Source organism: Octodon degus, unplaced genomic scaffold, assembly GCF_000260255.1.
Source record: "Octodon degus isolate 3935 unplaced genomic scaffold, OctDeg1.0 scaffold00166, whole genome shotgun sequence".
In the NCBI taxonomy this organism is placed as follows: Eukaryota; Metazoa; Chordata; class Mammalia; order Rodentia; family Octodontidae; genus Octodon; species Octodon degus.
In genome coordinates, this window is record NW_004524742.1 from 1086677 (window position 1) to 1111902 (window position 25226).

General features: G+C 40.3%; 1 protein-coding gene across 10 annotated transcripts in view; it reads left to right on the forward strand.

Moving 5' to 3' along the window:
• The window catches only part of Meis2 (Meis homeobox 2), a 215658-nt gene that overhangs the window by 149816 nt on the left and 40616 nt on the right, over positions 1–25226 (forward strand). For all 10 annotated transcript variants that reach the window (XM_023703216.1, XM_004643110.2, XM_004643106.2 and 7 more), the window contains one exon: positions 2235–2311. In XM_023703216.1, coding sequence (XP_023558984.1) covers positions 2235–2311 — 77 coding nt within the window. The remainder of the gene's footprint in view (positions 1–2234; positions 2312–25226) is intronic.

The window sequence follows — 25226 nt, forward strand, 5'->3', positions numbered from 1 at the left end:
TCTCTCTCTCTCTCTCTCTCTCTCTCTCTCTCTCTCTCTCTCTCTGTGTCTCCCCACATCTCCCTCTCTCTCCCCTCTGACTCAGTCTCTGTCTCTATCACACCACACACACACACAACAACAACAACCACCCACATTTTGTCAGAACCATCCTAGGCAAATATGTCACAAGACTAAACACAAAAAGATTGAAAATACTGCATAAAGAAACTGCACATGGGAAGACATTGCCAGTGTAGATACAGGTCTTGTTGCATCTTTGTTTTCATTTTTGCTATTAGGAGAACTTTTTCCTATTGAGCAAGCAACCTACAAACCTAGACTCTCAAAATCTTGGAGGCACAAAAACTCAAAAGTATTACTTCCTTCCTTGAATTTGGCAAGCAAATGCCTTAACAAGAAAGATTTTCTTAAATTTTGTTCCTTTCCCTCCCAACCAGTGTTTGCAGTCAATTACCATTTGTACTCGGGCCTTTTCCAGTTTGAAGCCACCTCGGTGTCTGTGATGAGCAATCCCTCTTGTTTGTGCAGTCATTCATTATCTCCATTACCAAAAGGAGAACAGAGGACAATTACATTGTTTGGACGAATCCGAGTGTTAGGAGGAGTATTTGTCATGGTGGCAGAGTACAGCACCTGACAGGCGACGATTGATGGCCGGGAATGAGTGCGAGTGGCCAGAGCAGCCTCATAGGATGCAAATTACTGACTGTGGATTCCAATTTATCCTGTTCATTTTTCTTGCCCGTGCTGAAGACCATTAGCGGTTTTTGAAGCAGTGAAGGGGTCATTACTAATGTGGGTAGGCTCGAAGCAGGAGGGGAAGGAGGGAAAAGCCTTCTGTAATTACACAGCTTTCAGGAGCAGGCTGGAGGCCTAGCCAAAAAAGTGTCAACACCTCGCAATCAGAAAAATTTATTTTCATTTTATGCTTAACCCATATTAACTCAACATTATCATCTTTCTTTGTTAACATTTGCAGAATATTAAAAGCCTGGCTTCTATATTAATACAAATCTAGTTAACCCTTTTGCTATGCAGGAGATTTTGTTTAACCTAATGGCATTTGGGTTTGCTAATAAGTAATTGTGCACGTTTTGGATAATGTGTTCTATTATAGAAGATGAAATACCTGAAGAATACAATTTTAGATGATTGGAAAACATTCACTTGCTCAGATGCTGGAATGATTAGAATGCTCTGAATGGAATACTTTGTTGTTCCTAATGTCATTCTTTAATAATGTTGGTGGGAAATATTTATTATTAAAGGCTTTCTAGCTTATGAACAACTTTGACATGCGAGATAAAAGTTTGCTCTCCTGATTGCGATAACTAGTGAATTTAGAGTAGGAGCTTCCTTAACAGATACGTTTCATGCTTATTTACAGTGCAGTGCCTTTCAAAGTAAATGTCTGATTCTAAAACAGCAGTCCTTGGCTTCAGAATGAGAAAGAAAAGTGGGCTGACAGTGGGAAGGTTGTTTGTTATAAATGTGAGTGAGTTGTGATGGGAAAGAAAGAATTCTTTTAAATGGAACTTATGGCTTTATTCTCTTACTGCCATCGTTTAAGTTAAAATGTGAAAATTCATGTGAACATTGCATATAACTGACTTCTTTGGATGTGTGCTCACTGCTCATGACCCCAGTAGCCCAGAGCACTAACTAGTAAACATGAAAGGTTCTTCCACTGTCCCATAAAGGAATCAAACATAAATATACTGTAAGTACACCGTCAACCGCATCAGTTGCCATGGCTTCCAAAGTAGTTGTGATTATCTGCTATTTCACTTTCCAAACTTTGTCAGTAATCTCAGGATAATCAGGAATAGTAATTCTATTGAGCCATCCTCCTAAGTAACTTAGAATAAAGACTGCCCATATGTGTTCCAGGAAGCAAAATAAACTGGTTTCCTTAGTGCAACTGACATGAATGCAGATGAGCAAAATTGTGATACCGTTGTAAGAGTGCTTTCTGCTTTGGACTGATTTTAAAAATTGAGTAATTTGGAAACCTGGCTTTTTCTTGCTAGCCCTATTGAGTGTGGCAGAGACAGAGGGCTGCAGACACTCATTTCTAGATCCCTGACCCTGTCCACAGTTTTACACGCGTTGTAAAAAGAATGTGGTGAGGAAAATCAAGCCGTAGAATTAAAAAAAAAAAAAAAAAAAAATCACAAGTGACTCTTTCGTAACTTCTGATACATCTTTTAAAACATTTGTTTTTTCATTAGCATCCGTACCCCTCCGAAGAGCAGAAGAAACAGTTAGCGCAAGACACAGGACTTACAATTCTCCAAGTAAACAACTGGTGAGTGACCCGAAAATCAATGTCTTTCTCCCACAGCTAAAATGAGATTTCTAAGTCACTGTTTTCTTCCTTCATTTCTCTTTCTGCTTTTGTTTTTGTTTGTTTCCAAAACCAATAAGAGCAAGGATAACTTCTGTGCTTCTCTCTTGGGCTGTGAAAGCAAAGCTCAGTGAGAGAAAGGGTAACCTAGGGACACGGTGCTTGTAATGTCTCTTGCAATGTCTCTCTGTCTCTCTTTCCTCTTCATTCCACCTTGCTTTTCCCATCTGTGAGGCCTTAAAATGCTCCCACTGAGCCACGGGCTCTGCTCAGGTCGTGTCCGCTGGAGGTACTTCCACTGTGTGCCCTTCACACTCCTCATAGGGAGTGATCGCTTCTGGGAAGGCTGCTTTTGTCCGGCCTGTGAGTGGCGATGGTGATACAGGCTTTTTAGTATCTCCTAATAGAAACTTATTTACCCTAATTTTTTAAAATAGGAAAACAGGTTTTTCCATTTTTTCAGCTTTGTGATCTGGTAGATTACTCACATGGTGGTGCAGGGACCATCCGCCCTTTGTACACGGCTTAGAGGGGAGGTAAGGAAAGGAGGGGCAGGGGATTAAATAAAATGATCTCAGTGGCCAAGAAATGATATAGGAATTACTTATCAAAATACTGGCCTAGGCTTTATCAGCAGCTTAATTTTGTTCAGTACATTCTTGGGGTGATGTTCAGATTAATTGAACTGACAGTTCTCTTTCAAAATTCAGGGAAAGTATTTGCACGGATTTCAGGCCTTATACAAACTTAATTACATGGAACTCCATTTTATCATTCTAATTCCATGTAGCAGAGGTTGTATTTACAAATGAGAAGTCTCTGCCTTTATTCACAGCTTTCCTTAATATATTTATCAAAGCAGGTTCATTTACAAAGTGCTCTATCTGTGGGACACAGGCAGGCAGACATTAACAAAGCTTTTAGGTTTATCGGGCTCGCTGCCTGATGAGCTACCCGAGGGTCAATTGATTTTGTGGTTCTGTGATTCATTTTTTTCTCATTTTTCTAGGATCACAATGAGAGACATGCTTGGAGAATTAGCCAGTTTGTCTGCCTTATCTGTCAGGCAATTTTTTTTTTTCCCAGGGAAGTCAAGCTACTTAAATTGGCCACAGGAACTGCCGTTATCTGACTTTAATGCACCCTATAGTGTGGATAGCATTTCAATTACACCAGTAACCAAAGCTTAGCCGTAGCCCTTTTCATGCCTCGTGCTGTACAGAAAGTGATGTGCCTACCTACAGAAGCAGAAAATTGAGTTGCCTTGCTTCTGTCAGGGTGATTAATGCAGAAATAAACTGCAAACCTGAAAAGAAAGGCAGAAAGAAAGGATAGACAATACAGATTTGAATTCACTTTAATTTTCTTCTACGATTGGAACTATGTACATTGAAAGATACCCTTTGGACCAAAAAACTTGGAATAAAGGCTATAATCTCGAGGTGGATGTGTATGCAATTATACTTTGATATGAACTTCATAGTGTAAATATATGTAATACATGTAAACATATATATTCTCAGTCATATTCCCAGCATAGCGATCAGTGGTTAGAAGAAATAAAATAAATACATTGCATTTTAACAGTAGGAGGCTATTTACCCTGTGCATTATTTGATAGCAAACTGATTTCCAAACTGACATATTACAAATACAGTGGCCTCTAATGCAATTAAAAATGCTTTAAAAGAATTGCTCTTAAAAATTTTGGGTACCTTGTGGGAGTTTGTGATGGGAATTTTTAAGATAAATGAAATGTTTCTCTATTGATGTTTGGCTCTGACCTGTACTCATTTTCTTTTTTGCAAATGCTGTTGCATATCACCAATCCTCGTATTATTTTTGTGTAATCATTATGCTGGAACAGTGAAGAATCTTTGGTGTCTGACGTGCTATATCTAAAGACCAGCCTTTCTCAGACATTGCCTGGAACCTGGGAAAACACCTTCCCTCTCCGCAGTCCACTGAGCCCCAGGCACACGCAAGGAGTTCAGCTGGTGTGGTTTTTTCAGTCACTTGCTTGTGTATTATCTGAGCTGCATTTGGCACAGCACGCCAAGGGTTAGGATGTGACAGGGCTGTCACACAGCATCCTCTCTGTAACATGGTGTAGGCATTGGCACCTCCACGTCTCTACAAAATAATGCCGTCTTCCTAATTTTCACACTTCCTTCTGAAAAATTCTGTAATCCTGCCTTCAGGTTCCATTCATAGTTGGTGGTTAGTGTAAGTTTAATAATTAGGTGTGGCCCATGAACATGAAGAGCAGGCACCTCGAAAAGATTACCAAGAATTAAGATGGAGATTCTGTTACTGGGGAGTTGAGGAAGAAATGTAAAAAGAACATGTCTCAGTTTAATACATTTTGAACCTGTCCAGGACTTTGGCAAAGCCAGCTCCAGGGGAGAGAAATCCACCCAACATGGTTTCAGAGGAAAGTCTTGAGTGTGAAGTCGCAGTGAGCGGTGCTAAAAACAAACCATCTGTGCCTCTCCAGGTTGGGGGAGCTGTCGCTCACACAGCACAGGGCGCCGGGCGTGGCAGTGCACATCTGTAATCCCAGCTACTGCAGTAGGGAAGGGGTGGACTGAAGGTTTGAGGGCAGTCCCTGAAAAATTTGGAGAGGCCTAGCCAATAAATAATATAAGAAGGGCTGGGGATGTAGCTCAAAACTCCCCGTGTTTAATACACAATGCCAAAAACTAAAACAAAACAAAAATTTAAGAAGTGTAGGTCATCAAAGAGTATGTCTAAATCCTTAAACCTCATTCAATCAGCTATACTTCAAATTAATACCCTCTTCTCTGGCTGCAGCCAGCTTAACCTTCCAGGCTGCAAAGTGAGTGGCCAAAGAATTAAAGTAGCATAGAAAGCCTACGGATGAGACAGCCACGGAGACGGGCCGCTCCAGTTCTGCTTCTTACTCATCTCTTAAAGGAGAAAGGCCACGCGCGGCTATGGCAGTTAAGCAGCACTATAAAATAACGTCCACTGTAATAAGCAGCGGAACATGGATCCATGCATTTGATGAAACCAATAAGCAATAAAAACAAACCTGTTATGATTAGTCAGTAATTGTGAATTTTGAAACAAATAAGCCAAAAGGAAGTTTAGGAAATAATTAAGAGAATTAAAGAAGTGTTGCATCTTAGCAGACGAACTAGAAACTGTCCTGATGGGCTGTGCCCATGTATTCTCAGCGGGCAGCAAGCGAAAGCTGGTGATGTGACCAAGTTAAATGTGATTTGGGGAAAGCCATGGTGGTCATGGCACGAAAGCATTTGCCCCTGCAGTTACCTCTCAGAGGTCCACAGATACAATCAGTAACTTCATGAAATCTTTATTTTTTTTCCTTTTCAGTAGTAGGAATTGCACCCAGGGTTTTCACACTGAGGTATATTGTGATTTTGAGACAGGGCCTTGATAAGTTGCTGAGCAGCCAGCTCTGGGCCTGAGCTCTGCTGTACTCCTGCCTCAGCCTCCCAGAGTGCTGGTGTTACAGGTGTGCACCACCACACCCATCTAGACTTCATTTTCTAAGACAGTAACCAGATCTTCAGGGTGTTCTTCACTGCCCAAGCTAATTACAAGTGGAAAGACAAGCTTTCCGCACCCATGTGTGAGGGAGGGTCAGTCAGCTGTGAAACAACCGAAGTGCTCGTATTAGGGGGAAAGGGATCGCAGAGAAGAGACAGGGCTCAGCCTGCACTGTCTCCTCACCCCGGACAAGAAGCCCGGGGGATCATGGCTGAATATTGATACAAGGTCTGAGGGCAGTATCAGAGGGTCAGCACTCAGGCTCAGGCATCAGACCTCACAGGCTAGAGTAGGATCTCCATTTGATTGATCAGTGTTTCACAGTTGGCAAGTTACTTACCCCCGTTAGCCTTGGTTTTCTCATCTGCAAAATGGGAAAATAATACATCTCATATAACTGTAAGACTTTAAGAAATACTGCCTGCTAGGCACATGTAGTAGGTGGTGAATATTGTTAAAATAATTAAAAATAATCAGTCAGGGTGATGGTACATACCTATAATCCCAGCTCATGGTAAACTTGAGGTCAGCTTGGGCTACATAGCAAGTTTAAGATTAGCTTACAAAATATAGCAAGACCTTGTCTCAAAATAAATAATCAACTGGTTAATCAGATGTAAAAATGAGAGACGTATGATCCCAGCTACTGCAGTAGGGAATACATATTGTATTGTTCATACCATAATATAAATAAAGATGTCATGAATTAGCTTATAGATGGAATAAAGTTGGGGGACACATAGATATAATAAAAGAATTTTTGGTGTAAATGATTTAGTATGTTTAACTTCTATGTTAAACAAAGATAAATTTTTGTAGTTTCTTGTATGATTTTTGCTTTATTTAATTTTAGTCTTTTTGAGACAGGGTCTTACTCTGTAGTTCGGGCTAACTTTGAACTCACTTTGTAGCCTACACTGGCCTTGAACTCTCAGCAATCCTCCTGCCTCAGCCTCCTAAGGGGTGGGATCACAGGCATGCATCACCAGGCTTGACTTGTCTAATTTTTTTTTTTAAAGTTTTTTGGTGCTATTAGGGAGGGCTAGGTGAAGAGTAGCTTCAAAACCATGCAGGGTAGATGTTTTAAAGGAAAGTTTAGAGTATTAATTCTCTGGTGTTTTCTCAGGAAGTCATGCTTACTTTCATGACAGACCAAAAAAAATTCTTTTAATGAGAAAGTTCCTGCATGAATAATTTGTCAAAATAAATGTGTACATCTCTGGCAGTAGTGCTTGCTGAGATGTGGAAAAATCTTCACTTTCTCAATTAGAATCCCTCGAGCTAAAACTATTGTAGGAATAGTGAGACATTTCTGCGTGATCAGGTACTTCTCCTCAATGTTCTATAAGAATTGTCTGCTCAATTGTAAAGTTCCCATTGACAAATTATTTTAAAAGGAAGAAATCTTTTACAATTAAAAATGCACACCACTGAAGTAAGTATAACCAATTTGTGTACTAGCAAAAGCCACAAGGGTGACCTATTGGCAGAATACGGGCATAGTGTATTAGGAATAAGGATTTTTTTTTTCTTTCCTCCCCCCATCCCCTTTTTCTTTCAGCCCTGGGGATGGAACCAGGGTCTCCTGCATGCTAGGCAAGCCCTCTACTGTTCAGCTGCATGTCCAACCCAGGATGTATTTCTTGGTTGAAGGCTGTTTCCAGGCCCCTGTCTTAGTTACTTTTCTTTTTACCGAGACAAAATACTTGACGCTCACACTTCAAGGAGAATAGGTTTATTTTGGCTCACAGTTTGTAGCAGTTTCATTGCAGTCAGCTGGCTCCATGGCTGAGGCACATTGCAGACCAGGCAGGAGGCAGTGGCAGGAGGTGGCAGCGGCAGCGGCGGCAGCGGCGGCAGCCACTTTCTTTCTTTTCCTTTATTCCATCCAGGTTGCCTGACCAGGGTGGGACACCCTTGATCCCAGCATCACACACTTCCTGTCACTATCATACCCTAGATCCAGCCACCTCTAAAAAGCCCCACCTGTGACCCAATAAAGTTTTGAAGGGATGTCCAGATACCAGCAGTAACAGCCCCAAAATAAAAAAGTGTGAAACTGAAATTTCAGGGAACTTTGCAACTGAAGGTGGTTTAGAGAATTCCTTTGTATAACACATTCAATGACCTTGCACAAACTCTCAAACTAAGGTTAAATATCTGCATCCAATTTGCTCCACCTTCTGTCAAAATGGTCTTAGAAAAAACCACCTTTCCAGGTATAACAGCTTTTAATAACCAACACTCACTTTGAACAATTTCTTAATGGAAGGTGGCAGTTTTGCATTAGCTACTTCAAGGTTGGCCCTGTCGACAAGTTTTCTAGAATGCACTGTTAAAAGTTTGTTCAGTCAGGACTTGAGGACTAGGCTCAGCTAAACAATTTTCCTGGGGACCAACCCGTCCTTTTCTAGCCTTCTTCCCTCTCCTTTTGGAAGGCTATCTGCCCAAGTGACTTGGTTTTCTTAGGAGTGAATGATATTGAGAAGAAAAAGAGAAACTGGTGTGTGAAAATGCAAGGCAGGTTAAGCTCTCCCTGAGAATAAAAGGTGGCATTGTTAACAGCTTTCCAGAGCTGATTAAAAAATAGGGATGGGAACAGAGTAGAAGCCTGAGGAGAGTCATCATTTTTCTCAGGAATCCATCAGCCCCAACGGACTTGGGTGCACAGATGCTTTGCTTTGCTGCTTCCCACTTGAAGGGCAATAATAGTGTTCTAGGTGGGTTTTCAGACAGAGGGTCACTTGCCCGCCTTATGTCAGCAAGTCTCTAGGCCTGATAGGAAGCCTAATTAGCAGGAGGCAAGGGGAGTGGTGGAAGAGGTTGCGCCTCTTTCCAGCATGCAGAAGTCACTTTCACAGTGCACATGTTGTCATTCCACTACAAGGAGAGCACACCCCAGGAAATATGCTGTAATATTAGGACATCAGGGGGAAGCTGGGAATTGGGGAAAATTATTTTGTGGTAAACATATGGAATAATTGGCCAGTGGTGCAAGAAATCTAAATGAGGTACAGAGACAGCTGGACACTTTGATCTCCAGAGAAAAAAGATTGAAGGATAGAGTGATAAACCAGGGAGGTGGAGCTGAGATAAACCTAAAGGGAAAAAGCCTGCTGGACTACACAGTCTTTCTCTGCTCAACACTTTCCACCAGGGCCACTTGTTAACACTAGCTCTGCCTTTGGTTATTATTTCCAAGTTACATCTATGTTTCTGAATAAAAATCCATTTGAATCTCCAGTCAGATTTGCCAGGTGCTAGATTCAGTGTCAGCATTTAATGTGCTGAAACTGCCGATGCTAAAGAAATGAATACAAAAAAGCATACTTTTGAACCTTTGTTTGCAGAGCTGGAGGTAAAATGCTTCCCTTTCAGATAGCTGCCTATGCCAGAAAACTCCTAGGCTGGGGAAAGAGGCAGAGATGCCAGGGGTGTGGTTCCAACTAGTCCCATGCTGTCTTTTGCTACACCAGTGTTTTCTTCCCAACAGTCACTCATGGAGTGAAAGAGTTGGGCTGCACTGGCATTAGGCTCTCCAGTCTTCCACCTTCTCTAGACAGGTGGTGGTCTCCCCGTCTCTATGGACGGAGACTATCATTCTTAGAGACCCACAATGTTTCTGAGAAGAAAACCGAGAGAAGGTGGTAAGAGAGGTTAAGAGAAGTGAAAGGGAAAACATACGTGATTAATGTTGAGCCAGAGAGACCGCCCTGAAATTTAAATGGATTTAATTTGCCCTGTCTACTACAAATGTAACTGGGGGTGACCAGGGCATCGTCATGTGGCATGCCAATTTGGAATAAGAGGGAGTATTACACATCTTCTCATTTCACACTCTGTAGCAGATCCATGAAATTCCCACACTGATCCGAACATTGCAGAGTTGTGTACTACCTAGGCAGCTGTGCCTCCTAGCCACTGCCCGGTCAGGTCAGCATGTCCAGACGCCTTCCATCCCATCGTGATGGGAGGACTATTTCCAGAAATTTAGATTCAGTCCAAATTTGGGCAAGCAGCTAAGACTCAGCAAGAGCCTTTTAAAAGTGGTAAACAAAGGGAGTAGAGGGGGAAATAAAGGAAGGGAATGCCGGCAAGGGGGCTCAAAGGGGAGGTTTGCTGCAACCCTTTACATTCAATTATAGCAGCTCCTTTGTGCCTCTCCCTTTCTGCTCTGCAAAGAAAGAATGAAATATGGTTTTCATAGCAAGCTGGCAGCATTATCTCAGGATGCATATTTCTTTGCTGGGTTGGAATGCCAATAAGAGGAGAAAAAAAGTTCTTCGTTTAGAGGAAAGTGCAGTGCTACAGAGAAAACACAAAACAACAAAAAGGAATGCAACAAGTTTTTGAAACAGTTCCAGCAAATGCCCCCTTAAGGAAAAGAAAATATTTAAATGAGAACTTTTGGGAAGATAAAATTTCCCATATTGAACGTCACCATTTCCCAAGAATCTCTAACTATGGAAAGAGATTTGGCCCAAAATATTGACAGTTTTTGATATTTGAAGGTTTTTAGAATCTCTCTTTCACTGATGAAGACAATAAACTTCAGACAAGTCCTGTGTCAGGCACAGGCTGTACCTACTTCTGCACTTCATTATACCAGTATTTGGAAGAGAGACAAGGTTTGCTCAAATAAGTCCTTTATCCATCTCACTTGGCATGATCTATGTGGATTTCTCAAAGTAATGCTGAAATAAAAGTCTATATTTCAGGGGGCTGCATGATTTTGAAATAGAATGGTGTTGACTTGAATGTTTACTTATTTTTCAGTAGAAAAAAAAGATACCTTATTGAAATTTTACAAATTTTTCTTATAGCAATGGATGCAATAAGTGTTCCTACTCCCAGTCACAGATGGGTAAAGTAAAAGTTGTATTTTTTTAAAGGAAATCTTTATTTCTGGAATGCAGAAAATAGAAAAGGAGCTTGTAAAAGCAGTGTTAAACAGAGCCCCTAAGTTAGAAGCTATTAAAAGGAAGGTTAAAAAAATTAGAATGTATCTATATGATGTTATTTATATTCTTTAAATTTTTTACTCTTAAAAATAAGAGTTTTGATGGCTACAGCTTGATTCTGAATTTTCAGTGCTTTCTGCTACAGTGGTTCTTTCTTTCTTTCTCAATAAAATTGCTCCCTCATTTCTTCCATTACCTGCACCATTGAGTGCTTTTAAAATTCTGTCCAAAAAATCACTCTCAGAGAAGTAAGCACTTTATGAATAGTCTTTATACCCACTCCTCATTCACTTCACTCATTCATTCATGCATTTACTCACTGGAAAGCAACCTTCTAAAAATTACTTAATTGAGAATGTGCTTGTTAATGAGTAAATGTAAGTCCTATTAACCTTCTGATCTCGAGGACTTGTTTTGATGTTGCTGCTGCTGTTTTCATTGTGTTGGATTTTTCAAGTATGAAAGAATGAGCACTGGGGAGGTGCTTACTTTCTGAATTCGCCCCAATTTATGACACTCCCCAATTTATGACATTCTTCTATTGTCTAAACAAGGGAAATCATTTTTTTAAAATCTGCACAACTCTTAGAAACTTAGGTAGAAAAATTGAGAGCCCTGAGTATTGTTTCAAAAGTGCTTTCTTCAAGTCTTTTTCCTGCTTCATTGTTTTTATCATAATCATAAGAGAAAATCTTGTTTCCGGTTTCGTTTTGTGTTGGTGGGCGAATTTGAATCGTTACTGTAAACTGATCATTTCATAGAGATTCTCAGCTCATTCTCAGCCCTTCTCCACCGGTCAACTCTGCACTCAGACTGAAACACATGCAAGGTTCTTTCTCTTTTTCTCTCCTCGGTAAACATTGACAGAGAGGAGATTTCCCCCTATGACTCCAGATACCACCACCGCTTATCTTTTAGATAAGTCCAGCAGGCTGAGGTTTCAGGCTGTGTCATGTTGGACCCCTTGGATTCCAAACTTCCTTAAAGCCTTTAGATAAGCAACAAACTTCAGCCATAATTACCCCAAGAGTGGATGGAACAGGGAATTAATCCCCATAAATCTGGATTCAAACCTATCTTAAAGCCTCTAGCTGAGAAACCTCTCTAAATGATCTAGGCTTAATGGTTTGAACTCAGTTCTTCAGGAAGGAATGTGTCTTCCCTGACTAAGGCTGCCTCATGAGAATGCCTCTGCAAGATTCCTTGCTCCCATACTAATAGGTACATCTCACTCACAGCAGAGCTGACTGTGGATATTTGCATACTCTCAGTTAGCAATTTCAAGTTCTAATCTACTTTGAACTTAGCTTTTGGATATATAATTTCACTTTAAACTTATGAAATATATGCCAATGCCCTTTTTCTTAAATCTCCACATTTTGTTTTCTAAAATTTAGAAAATTACATCTTCAGAGGAGGGGATTCTGATTCCAATCTGATGGATTAAACCACTCAAAGTGTAAGCAGTGAAATGCACAGAGATGAGCATACTGGTCCATTTGGTTGTTCTTTTAAACTGTGGATCATGATTCTTCATTTTTAAGAATATAACTTGATTCTTATTATGCACAGGTACAAATTCCCTATGATGAATGTCATCGTGTATATCAAAAGTATACCAATAAAATTAATTTTTTAAAAAAAATTTGTGGATGAGTTGGGTGTGGTGGTTAGAGATTATAATCCCAGAACTCTGGGAGACTGAGGCAAGAAGAGTGCAAGTTTGAAACCTGAGCAACTTAAACGACTTAGTAAGAATCTGCCTCAAAGTTAAAAAAAATAAGAAGGCTAGGAATGCAGTCCAGCATAAAGGCCCTGGTTTTCCCCAATCTGGAAAAAAGAAAACAAAAGATACATATCTGATTCTTACCTTTTTATTTGTCAGTGCAGTTGAAAGGACACACAGGTATTCTTCACTGCCTTGGGCACATTTCCTCTTCATGAAGGTCTAGAGAAAGTAGCACAATGGAAATTGGCCCCAGCTGCTCCATTTCCCACGTCACTACAAGACAGGTTAGATAGGATTCTAAATGCTGCCTGTGCCATGACTCACTAAATCCTGATGGCCTTGGACCTGTGTGGCTCAGAGTGACTGAGAAATATGAAGGTCTCCTGTTGTCCTTGTGATGTTCCCACGGACCCTGTGCTTTGGCGTTTGCGTATGATTGAATATATTATATGGAACAATGGGAAAGAGAAAAGGAGAAACTGCATAACAGGACAGTTAGAGTCATAGGGCTTCACTTTCCTCATAATTTTTTCATAATGAAATTACTAAAGCAAGTCAGTAAACAGGAAACAAGTGATGTGTAAAATAAATAGCACCAAAGGGAACATAATAGGTTACTTATTAAAATCCATAAGCAGATTATATGACCCCCTTGGGTCCAGGGGCCAGAGATCACATGACTTGGTGTGCCCTTTCTGAGGGAAGCACCCCAGTGTACTTTGTCAGCTTACTGGCTTCTGACATTAAATAAGCTTCAGGTATGATTTATTGAGTAGCCTTTTGACAGGAACGAGAAACTGAAATCTTCTAGTCCTGGCTGCGCCTCAGCTCTATTTTCATTACCTTCTCCAAGTATTACATTTAGTCAACCGAGTTATGTGTAGTTCTGGGAGAATCTCTCCTGCTCCCAGAAGTCATTGTTCCACTCATAATAAAATTATGCTATCAATTTGCCACAAGAGAAACACTGGAGTTCACTAAATTATTGCCATGTGTTTTGCACTAAAGATAAAGTGATACCAATTAAAAAAACAACCACCCCTGGATTCTGCTTTTTAATGGTGTGCAAGGAGGAGCAAGACTGGCTCACAAGGGAGGTCATGTCTCCCTTCTACTCATTACAAATTTCATTTTCCTTAATTAGAAAGTGGTGCGTATGGAGTGTGAGCAGGGGGCTTAAGAAAAGAAAGAATGAAACCCAAGCTGAGCCCTAAATAATATGTCAGAAAATGACAACTTGCCTCCCACAAGACTATTTCATTTGAAAGATTTGTTCCATCAGGCTCAGATAAGATTTTTGGGAAATGGGTCCATAACCCACAGACTGAGCAGTGCCCCAATTCGGAAACTCAGCAGATGAGTCCAGTCCATAGTTTGGTTCCATCACAGCGACAAGTGTGTACTGTGGAGCTCTTCCATGGGGGACCATTTTCAGAATTCTGTGTCCCTAGGGATTTGAGCATTAGTTATAATATAAGGCTGTCATATTTTTAGGTTATCAGCAGGAACCAATATCCTGCTGCCTTGATTCATCTCTACTACATTAATTAAAGAATTGCCAATAATTTGGTCTCAGAAGGAAAGTTTGCCTATCCATGCCCTAAATAAGTAATGCTTGCCCATTTACCATCAGGTTGATTATGGAATATATTTAGAATTTTAGACATCATGTATAAGTCCAATTCCATTACAACAGAATGTCTTCAGACAATAAAAATGTTTCCAGCCCTAGGCAGTAGTTCGCTAATATTAAGTAATATTTGTATTGATACCATTTTATTTAGCAATTGTGAATAGCTCCTTGCAGCATTTTATGACTAATTGTTCTGCTCTGAGGACTAACAAGTAGAATTTCTTGAGAAAACTGGCATGGAATGGAAATGATATGAGTTTCCCAGTAAGACCAGAAATTGCTAGCAAAGAACGACATGACAAGTAACTCCAGGGCTACAGCTTCCTGGAGATGCTTCTATAACGCATGTGGAACACTTGCCAATAGACTAAAATGGATCCACAGGAGCACAGGTCCTGTAGACACCATAACAGGCTAGAGTTAGCTTGTGTTTTGTGAGTTGATGTTTGTCTATGTCTGCAAACTAGTTGATCGTCTGAAATAATTTCTGGGTTGCTTAGGGAGTTTTTTTCTGCCTTTTAATTGATAAAGAGATTATTCAAAAGTACAGAGCTTAGCTCCTCATAGATAATCAGAACATTTTGTTGAATTCAAATAAGCTAGAAAAAAGTCTGGGGGAGGAAAGATACTTGAAATGTACATTGAGGGAAGAGAGTAACTGTGCAGGCAATTTCTTGCAGGAGATTAGATTTGAAGTTACTTTTGAATCAGAGGAAGGAACTGTTTCTAGCAGTCAGATAGCAGTATGAGAGCTTATGAAAGAAGGGAAATTGAGTAAAGGGATCTGGGAGGAAACCAGCTCTCCCTGTCTAGAGAAAAAGAAGTGTGCAGCGAGAGGCAGACGCCCCAGCCCAGCCACGGGGCACGGTATGGTGCAGGGGGTGCCTGAGGGTGCTGGAAGGTGCTTTGTTAAAGGGAAGGGCTGTGGCACCGGGTCCCAGCTTGGGTCTAATTCCAGCTCAGACAATTTATGTGATCTTGGACAATTCTGCCTTTCTCAGTTATCTATTTCCTCATCTGTTAAAGAATGGAGACTGGGAGATTTTTAAGGTCCTTTCTATCCTTAAAATTCTATTATTTTCTGATTCTAAGCCTGTGAACTGAAAAAAAAATCTAGTCAAAGCAAGAGAGATGAGAAATGATTTTAACCATTGTATCCTGAATTGATGAGAAGAGGACATGACGAGACCAGTCGTGGTCGACTATAGATGACTTAAACAAATCCTGAATCAGAGACTTAGCTATTAAAATGAAGAAAAAGGAACCAATTTTTATCTCTATTGTTAAAAACTATGGCAGGATTTGGTGACTAGTTCAGCACATGGTAAGAAAAGAAAAAAGAGCTCTGTGCTTTGGGGAGCAAGGGGTTGGGGATTCTTTCCACAGTGACAATGGATTTGGTGGGGCCTGATGGTTTCTCTGGAAGATGATTTTGTGTACACAACAGATAGCATAAAATAGCGATGAGCCCTGCAGGGGAAGAGGTCAGAATAACAGGAAGCACTGTGGGGCTGTGCAGGGGACTGGCCCGGGGTCTGAAGGTACAGATGTTATTCAAACCCTGGGCGCAGATGAGCTTGTAAGAAGAAAAGGAGGCCTTAGGGACAGAGGAGACAGGGAGCACTCAGAGGTCTAGCAGGAGTCTACACCGGTCACTGCTCTTTAGAAGGGCCCAGAGATTGTACCAGAGCATAAGCCTGAGGGAGCTTCCTGCAGCAGAAAATTATAAAAGACATGATCTCAATACTCAGCTTACAATATCCAGCTGGAAAGACCAAGTAGTGTATGGGGGAAAATAATTGTACACTTATGTAAAGATAACATTCTTCATAAAAATGGAATTGCACAAAGAAACCTGTCTTCTTCCACATATAGATAGGATCATAAAAGGGTAAACACATACCTTGAACATTTTTACTTAAATAGACATCACCAGTTTTCCAGTTGTTTGGGTTAAAAATCATGTAAGGGTTTGGAATTGCATCATAGATCTTTATTTTGTTTTCTTTTGTTTTGTTTCTCTGTACAACATTCCTTGGCATCCCGCTCCCCGACCAAAAGAAAAGAAACGCTTCCTACTAGTACATTGGAGCTGGCTGTGGAGGGCACGCTTCTCTGTGTGACCGCTCATGCACTTGGGGCTTCTCACTTACATAGAAATTTATAAATTTTTTAAAGGGAGAACTAGAGAAAAATGAACCATCATCTATGACAAGTGTATCTTATTGAACTTTTCTGAGGAGGCTGTGCCTAGCACCTTATTTGGATGGCTTTGACAAGCTCTCTACAATCCCTTTATTCAAGGGATTAATAAACACCCATCCCCAGAAAGGCAAAAGAACTCACACCAGGTTGGAGTTAAAAAGAGAGTTTTACACACACACACACACACACACACACACACGCACACCCCAAAAAAACTAAACGTAGTCATTGAGATGACCAAACCAAATGATTTCCCTAGACAGCCACCTTCTTTTGTCAAGGTTGTTTAAGCTGACTATAGATATAGATATTTTTGGGAGCTGTTGTCTACATTGTCCATTCACAACTACACAGCAAGAGGAACAAAGTTGGGAATCCACAGGTAGTTCCAACTGTGCCAGGGGTCTGAAGGTATGGGTGTTATTCAAACCCTGGGTGCAGATGAACTCGTTCAGAAGAAAAGGAGGCCTTAAATTTAAGTGGCACATTTGTGGCATGTTCCAACACCACATGTAACCTTAAAATTCAACCTAATCAAGACTTTCCCTACTTCCCACACTGTCAAGGTTGCCTTTTGTGTGGAAGCTGTCTGGTCTTCAAAGTCAGCTTCGCGCTGAAGGACTTGTTTCCAAAGATTCCCTGTTATGGGTTATTTGTTTATGGATTTATTGACATGTTGCTATTCCAAAGCTGATCTCAATCAAGAATCCTCTTTAAAATAAGCATATTTCTAGTCATATTTTATTGGACAATAATAACACAGCTGAGCCCTAGAGTCCCAACTAAGTCTGCCTTTCAGCGGGTTTGAATTTGTTCTGAAATAATTACCTTTTCTCCATAGATGCAGTTGTTTGTTGCCCATTCTGCCTTGACTATATTTGGAGTAGCACGTGAAGAATGTTATAATTCTTTTCAGAAAACTGGGCATTCATAATAGGAATACTATACCAGGTTGAACCATTTTATAAGAATGTTATTTTATGGGCTGTTGAGATGGCTCAGTGGTCTAAGGCACCTACTTAGAACAAGCTCAGCAAAGCACAGGGACCGCGGTTCAATCCCCCAGCACCACATGCCAGCCCGCCCCACCCCCTGGTGGGCTGAGCTGGCCACACACACACATACAAATAAATAAATAATTTTTAAAAAGAATGTTATTTTATGACTCTTAAATCTTTATTTAAAAGGAAATATTAAATATAATATCAACAGTAAATATAATTAAAATTATTATAGAGCCAACCTTATAGGTCATCCCTCACATGGTTCCTAGAACGTACAACTGCCAAGACTCAGCTGCGCTTACTTTTTGGTCTGATCCTGCTCAGAAAAGGATACACCCTCATTATCCTTCAACTGCAAACCTAAATGAAGAAAAGTTTGCTCTATCAAAATATCCAGTCTCGCTTCCCTGGGGGCCGCAGCTATTATCCATTTTCAGCCCATGGCGTCTGGCAAAAGTAGGCACTCACCGCATACGTGCTGAATACACACAGATTTGGTGTCATTGCCAAATGATGTCTCAGAAGGGTTCTCTGAGCAGTCAAAGGTGTCTGGTAGTACTTTATGTAGAGGTACTATGAAACTTTAAATATAAAATAATATTCCTTTCACTGCTGAATAGTTGCTGATAAGGCAAAGCTCTTGGGCTAAATATTGAGTAATTTAAAAGGAATAAATTTTAAGTGAAAAAGGCCCTATAGGTAAGCGTCTTAGTCATGCCCCTCACCATTGAGACACAGTGTCTGGCAGCCACAATTCAAAGGATGTGGTTTGTTTTGGATCCTGTTTTCAGTCCATGGCCCTCCAACTCCAAGACAGAAACTGCCTGGTGGCAGAATCTGGTGGAAGAAGCTGCTCACAGCGTGGCTAGCAGGAAGCGGGGAGAAGGGAGGGGCCAGGCAGGACACGTTTTGGCATGCAGACTGAGGTTATGGTCATGGACCCCACCTTTTAACAGCTGAATTCCTGACTGAATCACAAAATTCTCAGGGCCAGGGAAATGGCTCAGTGGAATAAGCGCTTGCCTGGCAAGTGCAAGGGCCTGAGTTCAATCCCCGGTTCTGAGAAAAAAAGAAAAAAAAAAAAATTCTCCATTAATGAGTCCACCCGTGAGCTCAGCACCCCAGGTTCACACTGCAACAGGAAGCTGAATAAAACTCAGTTTCCAAAAGTTATTGAGGCCCAGAAAAGGGCAAGGATTTTCTGAGAAGAGTCCAAAGGCAGGTAAAGCCCCACATTGGAGAGAACAAGTCCTAGATGAGTGCTAGATGCAGAGCTATTTCTACTAAACCAAAGCCTGCCTCTCAATCACTTCATTTCACCCATCAGTCATGCGCTAGGTCTCCTTCTTGTCCGTGTTCCATCGTAGTGCTCTTGTGACCTTGGTGTTAAGAAAATTAAAACTCGGGCCAGCCAAATAGCTCAGCAGATTAAAGTGCCTGCAAGCAGTTGAAGGGGCCGGGGGTTCCATCCTGGACTCTGCTGTGCCAGGCCCGCCCCTGGGGCGTGCTGAGAGGGCAACTGAGACTGGGCTTGGTGGTGCGCGCTTGTAATCCCAGCTGTGGGGAGGCTGGAAACAGGTGGGTCACTACGAGTCTGATCTAGTAGTGAGAACCTGAACACCTGTAGACCCTTCCCTAAAATACAGAAAAAACAATTAAAACTCTGTTGATTGTTATGTTACTGTGCTCATGAAGGTTATGAAAAATCACTCAGTAAGACACTAAGAGTAAAGATGTTTATATCATATTTTAAATAAACTTACTAAATGAAATATTAATCCACTCAAATTGATATATGTAATTTTTTTAAAACATGAGATAATTAAGGAACTTTTAAGAATTTTGAAAACTTCACTCTGGATTTGGATTTGGCCTGAATTGAAACCTGTGATATGCAGTGGGTATTAAAATCTTAGGGTATTTACCTAAATTATTTAATGAAGAGTAGATTTTTGTGCTCTGAAAAAGATGATAGTAACAGAAAGAAAGCTACCATTAAAAACTTAACAGCCAGCTAAAAGTGAGCACTACTACCATACTGAACGTGACCTTGGACTGTGACCAATTCCGAGGAGCCAGGGCAGCCAATGAGCAAAGCAATTACAATGGGAGTCAAACTATTAAGGAGCCAAGGGTTCAGCAGCTTTATGTCCCTGCCAAGGTATCCCTAGGACCTGTATAATAGGAATTGAATAATATAACACACCCCCATGCCAGTTTAAAGCAACTTACAGTATAGTCAAATCCAAGCTGATTTTTCATTTTGATGACTGTAGGAGTGGTTATTTAATTTTTATATGTACTCTTACAAACATTTAAATTGAAATAACCAGTAGCATAAAATTGCCAGTGATTTAGCTGGCTATGAACTTGAAACCAAATACACTTAGAAGATTTTTTTCCCCTCTCTTTAGCTCTCAGGTAAATTTCACTGCATGACAGCATTTCATGCTAAGCAAAGCTCGTACAGGAGATGAAAAAGCATGAAGCATAACAAACACCACAAAGCCGGTACAATTTCTTGTTTATAAAGAAAAACAAGGAATGTAAGTTAAGTGGAAAGGTGCCGGTTGAAAGATACTTTAAATGCCTTCCAGTTAAAACCATCGGGGGCCGGAAAGCAGAAGGCAAATTCGAGAGACTGGTGCACCAAGGGAAGAGGCTGATGAATTGCCGCGTGCACATTTTAATTAAACTATCATCTTGAGATTTTTTGTGTATTGATTTGCACAGTACTTAAAAAAGCTTCTTTTCCCCCTACCTCCCTCCTGTGAATGTTAAAGCTTCTTGCCTTCAGCTTGACTTTATGAACAGAAATTACTTATCTTTGGAATTGTTATGGAAAGGGAGAAAGAAAAAAAAATGGGTGGACATGTTCTCTTCTCCTTTTCAATATGTTTAAATCTCAACTGTTCATATAATTATGCTGGCATGTATTTCTTCCTGGCTCTAGTCATGCAGAAAAATTTTAAACATGAGAAATTGGACAACTCTAATGTGGTGTAAAATCTACTTACGCATTGTATTTCTTTCAATATTCGTTACCAATAGTATGTACATTGTTAAAATTAAAAGAAAATGTTAGCTTTATGCCCTAATGCATTTATGTGTTCTATATAGCTGCCAAATATTTTATTAATGTTGAAAAGAGGAAGTCTGAGAAAATAATAGAAATGTTAGAAATAAGGTTGGCTTTAGGCAGAGGTGATGGTTACAACCATTTAATAGCAATCACCACTTACATGGCACCCATTCTAACAGTACTTAACCAACAATAACCAGCTTCCTTAAACCCTCATGAGTCAGTTACTTTTAGCTCTTTTGTACAGTGGAGTACACAGAGGCATAAATTGAGATGATTTATTCTAAGAAGCTTCTGGAAAATCTGAACAATAGAGTCAAACAAAGCATTAGGACACTCAGTCCCCATGCCAAATCGTGAAATGCCGCCTTCGTAGGTTATAGATTTCCTTGTCATATTTTGTGAATAAACTGGAGATTATGGTCTCCAGATTTCTTCATTCTTCTTTACCTCCAGCCACTGCCATTTGCACACTACATACATGCACACATGCAACAAATGAAAAGAATACTGGACATTACGATTCAGGATCATTTAAAAGGATTTTCTGGAGCCGGGTAGATGGCTCAGTGGAATAAGCGCTTCCCTGGCAAGCGCAAGGGCCTGAGTTCAATCCCCGGTCCCCCCAAAAAAAAAAAAAAAAAAAAAAAAAAAAAAGAATTTTTTTTTTTTTGAAAACCCGCTAAAAAACTTTTTTTTTTTTTTTTTTTTTTTTTTTTTTTTTTGTGGGACCGGGGATTGAACTCAGGACCCTGCGCTTGCCAGGCAAGCACTTATTCTACTGAGCTATCTCCCCAACCCGCAGAACTTCATCTTTTTAAGTCTTATAAAAATAGCAGATAGAGGAGATAAAGAGTTCTATAATGTAGATGTAGCTGGCCTTTAGTGGTCTCTCTCTGTCTCTGTCTCTGTCTCTGTCTCTCTCTGTGTGTCTCTCTGTCTCTGTGTGTGTGTCTCTCTCTGTCTCTCTGTGTTTTTTATGTCTGTCTCTGTCCCTCTGTGTCTCTCTTTCTTTCCCTCCTTCCCCCATTCTCTCCCTCTTCCTCTTCCTCCCTTTTCTTGGGACTTGTTTTTGTCAGTACTGGTGTTGACCATCATTTAGAGATCATTTTCTAGACCACAAGCCTGGTAGAAGACTAAACTGCTTTGGTGCTGGATAACATTCCTGTCAGTTTGAGAATTAGCTCCAGCTGCCACCTAACTTTCAGAACCAGAACCACAACTTCACCCTAGAGCAGGATGAGCTGCCCTGACTTTCTCAGGTCAGCATCCTCAGTCCTGTTCCTGGATGGTGCATGTGAGTAGTGACAGAGAAGGGATTTTAAGGTGGCTTATGTTTCCTGGCAAAACCAGTGTTGTCTGTGTGAAAGAGTTCAGAGTTTCACAATTCTAATTCTTTTATTGCATTTTTTCTTGGTACTGTCTGATTTTATTTCACTTTATTTTATTTTTGATTATTTGAGACAGGGTCTTCCTATGTAGTTCAGATTGGCTTTGAACTCACTACACAGCCCAGGCTGGTCTTGAATTTACAACTATCCTCTTGCCTCAGCCTCCTGAGTGCTAGGATTACAGGTGTGCACCTCCACACCCAGCTCAAGTCTGATCTTTAATAAAAGGATGAGGTTTTCCAAATTTGAAGAAATTTATCCCTATCAATAGAGACACCAATGAATTTGTTTTCTTCACTCTTTGTCTAAGCCACTTTCAGTCCCTAACTCAAGACTTTCCCTCATTCAGCAACAGGCTCTCATATACTAGTTTTAAACCTCTCTGCTGGGGCTGGAGAGATGGCTCAGTGGTCTAAAGCACCTACTTGGAACAAGCTTGGCAAAGCACAGGGACCGCGGTTCGATCCCCCAGCGCCACATGCCAGCCAGCCGCGCCCCCTGGTGGGCTGAGCTGGACACACACACACACACACACACACACACACACACACACAATAAATGTTAAAAATAAATAAATAAACCTCTCTGCTGGGTCATAGACTTCTCTAAGAATGTAATTAAACTCATAAACCCTATGTTCACATACACACACACACACATGCATGCACACAGTCTTAACAAATGCAAAGAAGCAAACAACAACAGCAGTATCAAGAAAGAAACCTCATCCTCTAACAAGTTTGGTGGAAATATGTTAACTAACCTTAAAAAAAAGACCAAAATCACTGTTCCTCCTTTTGTTGGTGGTTGAATTTTAAATTAATTGAGTTTTTTTTAAATGGCAACAGATGGTTCTCATTTTATTAGATTTCAAATTCCTAACAGAGATGAGCCATACCTTTTGGCTTGTTCTGAATGTAATAGTCAAGGCCCCCAGGCAGGCCTGGACACTAAACACCGCACCGCACCAGGGACATGGAGCACGCTGCAGCCTGGTACCTTTGGGTCCTGCCACCTGGCTCTCAGCAGTGCCCCCATAGTACTGGTATGGATGTGCTTGTACACCAAGACAGCACCTCCCAGCAACGCATGAACTACAGCAAATGCTATTGCAGTCATTAGCAATTACGTCTGCTTTGGTTCTAATTATTCTCTTTAGAATAGCAACTTTTTTCCTATCGTCTATGTCTGTATGTTAAAAAATATATAGTGTATGTCTAAATAGCCATTAAACCTAAAGGATTATCACCATTCACATACACTTTTCTTCTTTGGTGAGCTGTATGCTAATGAGGATCTTGTACCCTGTCTCCCAGTGATTTGTGGACACCTTAGCACCCTGCTTTGTGAAACGTCTGGTTATCTGTATATCTGTCTATTAATTTGTTTATCTGTCCACCTATCTATAGAAATTTTAAACAGTGTAATAACTTTAAGAACAGTGACACTAATGTAGTATTAGATTAAAAGAATGTTACTTTATATGGGTGTAAATGTAATTTAGAGGCACTTAGAGGAAGCTCTATACTTAGCATGATTCTTGGCCACAGAAGACAGGTTGATCCCACTCATTTTGGGATTGCTAATTTGCCGTTAATTAAGAAGATTGATTCTGTCTTGTGATGCATAGGCCCAACCTCAAGCACATTTCTCTGGTTTTTGGACCACTTTCCTACTTGTCATTGTCATTGCAAATGTGTAACTGAATGTCACAAGGCCTCACAAGATAGAAGTTTTTTCTAGCTTCTAGAAAGCAAATATCAACATTTTTCTCAACTGTATTTATATTATAAAGCTCAGGCTGATATTATTCTGAACAAACTTCTGTTTCATTCTGCTTCATAGTTTTATATACAGCCCAAAAGCTCTGCTCTTATTTGAATATTTAGTGAGGAAATGTGTGTTTTAAAGAACAAAAATCCTTTCCTCTATTTTCTTGAAGTAAGCACTAGTCACAGATACAGAGCACCCAGCAAGGTTGTGCTTTGTTGTAGAAAACAGCATTTATTTTCAAGTGTGAACTATTTGTTTATCTTCCTTGTGATGTATTATGTTTGCTATTCGCCTTTTTTCCTTCTTTCTTCTCTTGGCTGATGACAAATCTAAATCATTTGACTATCCTCCACGACAATTACTTTAACTAAGATGAGTTATATTCCCTTTATTGGAATGAAGTCGGGAAATCTATCAAAACTAGTGAAAGGAAAATTCCTAGAAATGTTTTTAAATATAGTCATTAAAAGCAGGCTAAACCAACACAGAGAAAAATTGGCAAACTGGAGAGTGTGAAGGAAACCATTTACCCACTGCACCTTTGATGCCTCTCATTGCCAGGCTAACTCAGGCAACTTTTTTGAACCATATCATTCATTTAAGATTGGTGAAAGCAATTTCAAACAAGGATCTGATTTCACTTACATGGTTTATATGCTATGTAGTGTGCCAGATAAATATGCCCATGTTTGCACTTAAAAGAAGGTGTACATACATACATACATATATATATATTGGATATAGGTGAAACTATGTAACTGTTTACATTTAAAGTCAGTAACCCAGGCCAGCGATATAGCTCAGTGGACCAAGTGCCTGCTTAGATAAGCACAGGGGCCAGGGTTAGATCCCTGGCACTGCATGCTGCTCTGGACCTACCTCCGGGTATGCTGAGCCTGCAATTCCAGCACTAGGGAGGCAGAAATCAGGAGGATCACTACAAGTCCAATCTGCATAGTAAGACCCAGCATAAATAACTAAATAAATAAAGTCAGTAACCCCATCCATGACTACTTTGGTATCTTCCATCTTTCTTAACAACCTTACTGTTTTGGCAACTCTTTCACAATGTCTTTTTGTAACTGCAAGGAATAAGTTGAAAATTATTTTGACTAGCTACTTTTAAGTATGTGAATACAACCTGGGAACAAAATAAAAGGACATGAGAATGGGAAATAAGGGATAATGCGTAAGAATATTACCTTGTCTTCATCAATTGTTTTTCTAGAGCTAAAAATTAAACCAGAGCCTTGCATAGCTGAGCAAGTGTTCTACAACTGCACTACACCCCCACACCGAAAAATGAGGGACTCTGAGCATACATACTTGCAAAATTATTGACATAACTAGCAGGCTCATATACTTCATATGTATATGAAATATATATATATATATATATATATATATATATATATATATATTTGTATTTGGTACAGGGTCTCAGTACACACCTTAGATTCATGGCGACCCTCCTGTCTCAGCCTGGGATTACAAGGGTGCACCACAATGTTGGTTTTAGTGATTGGCACAGCATGCAGTACCTGAGATCAAACTGGGGTCC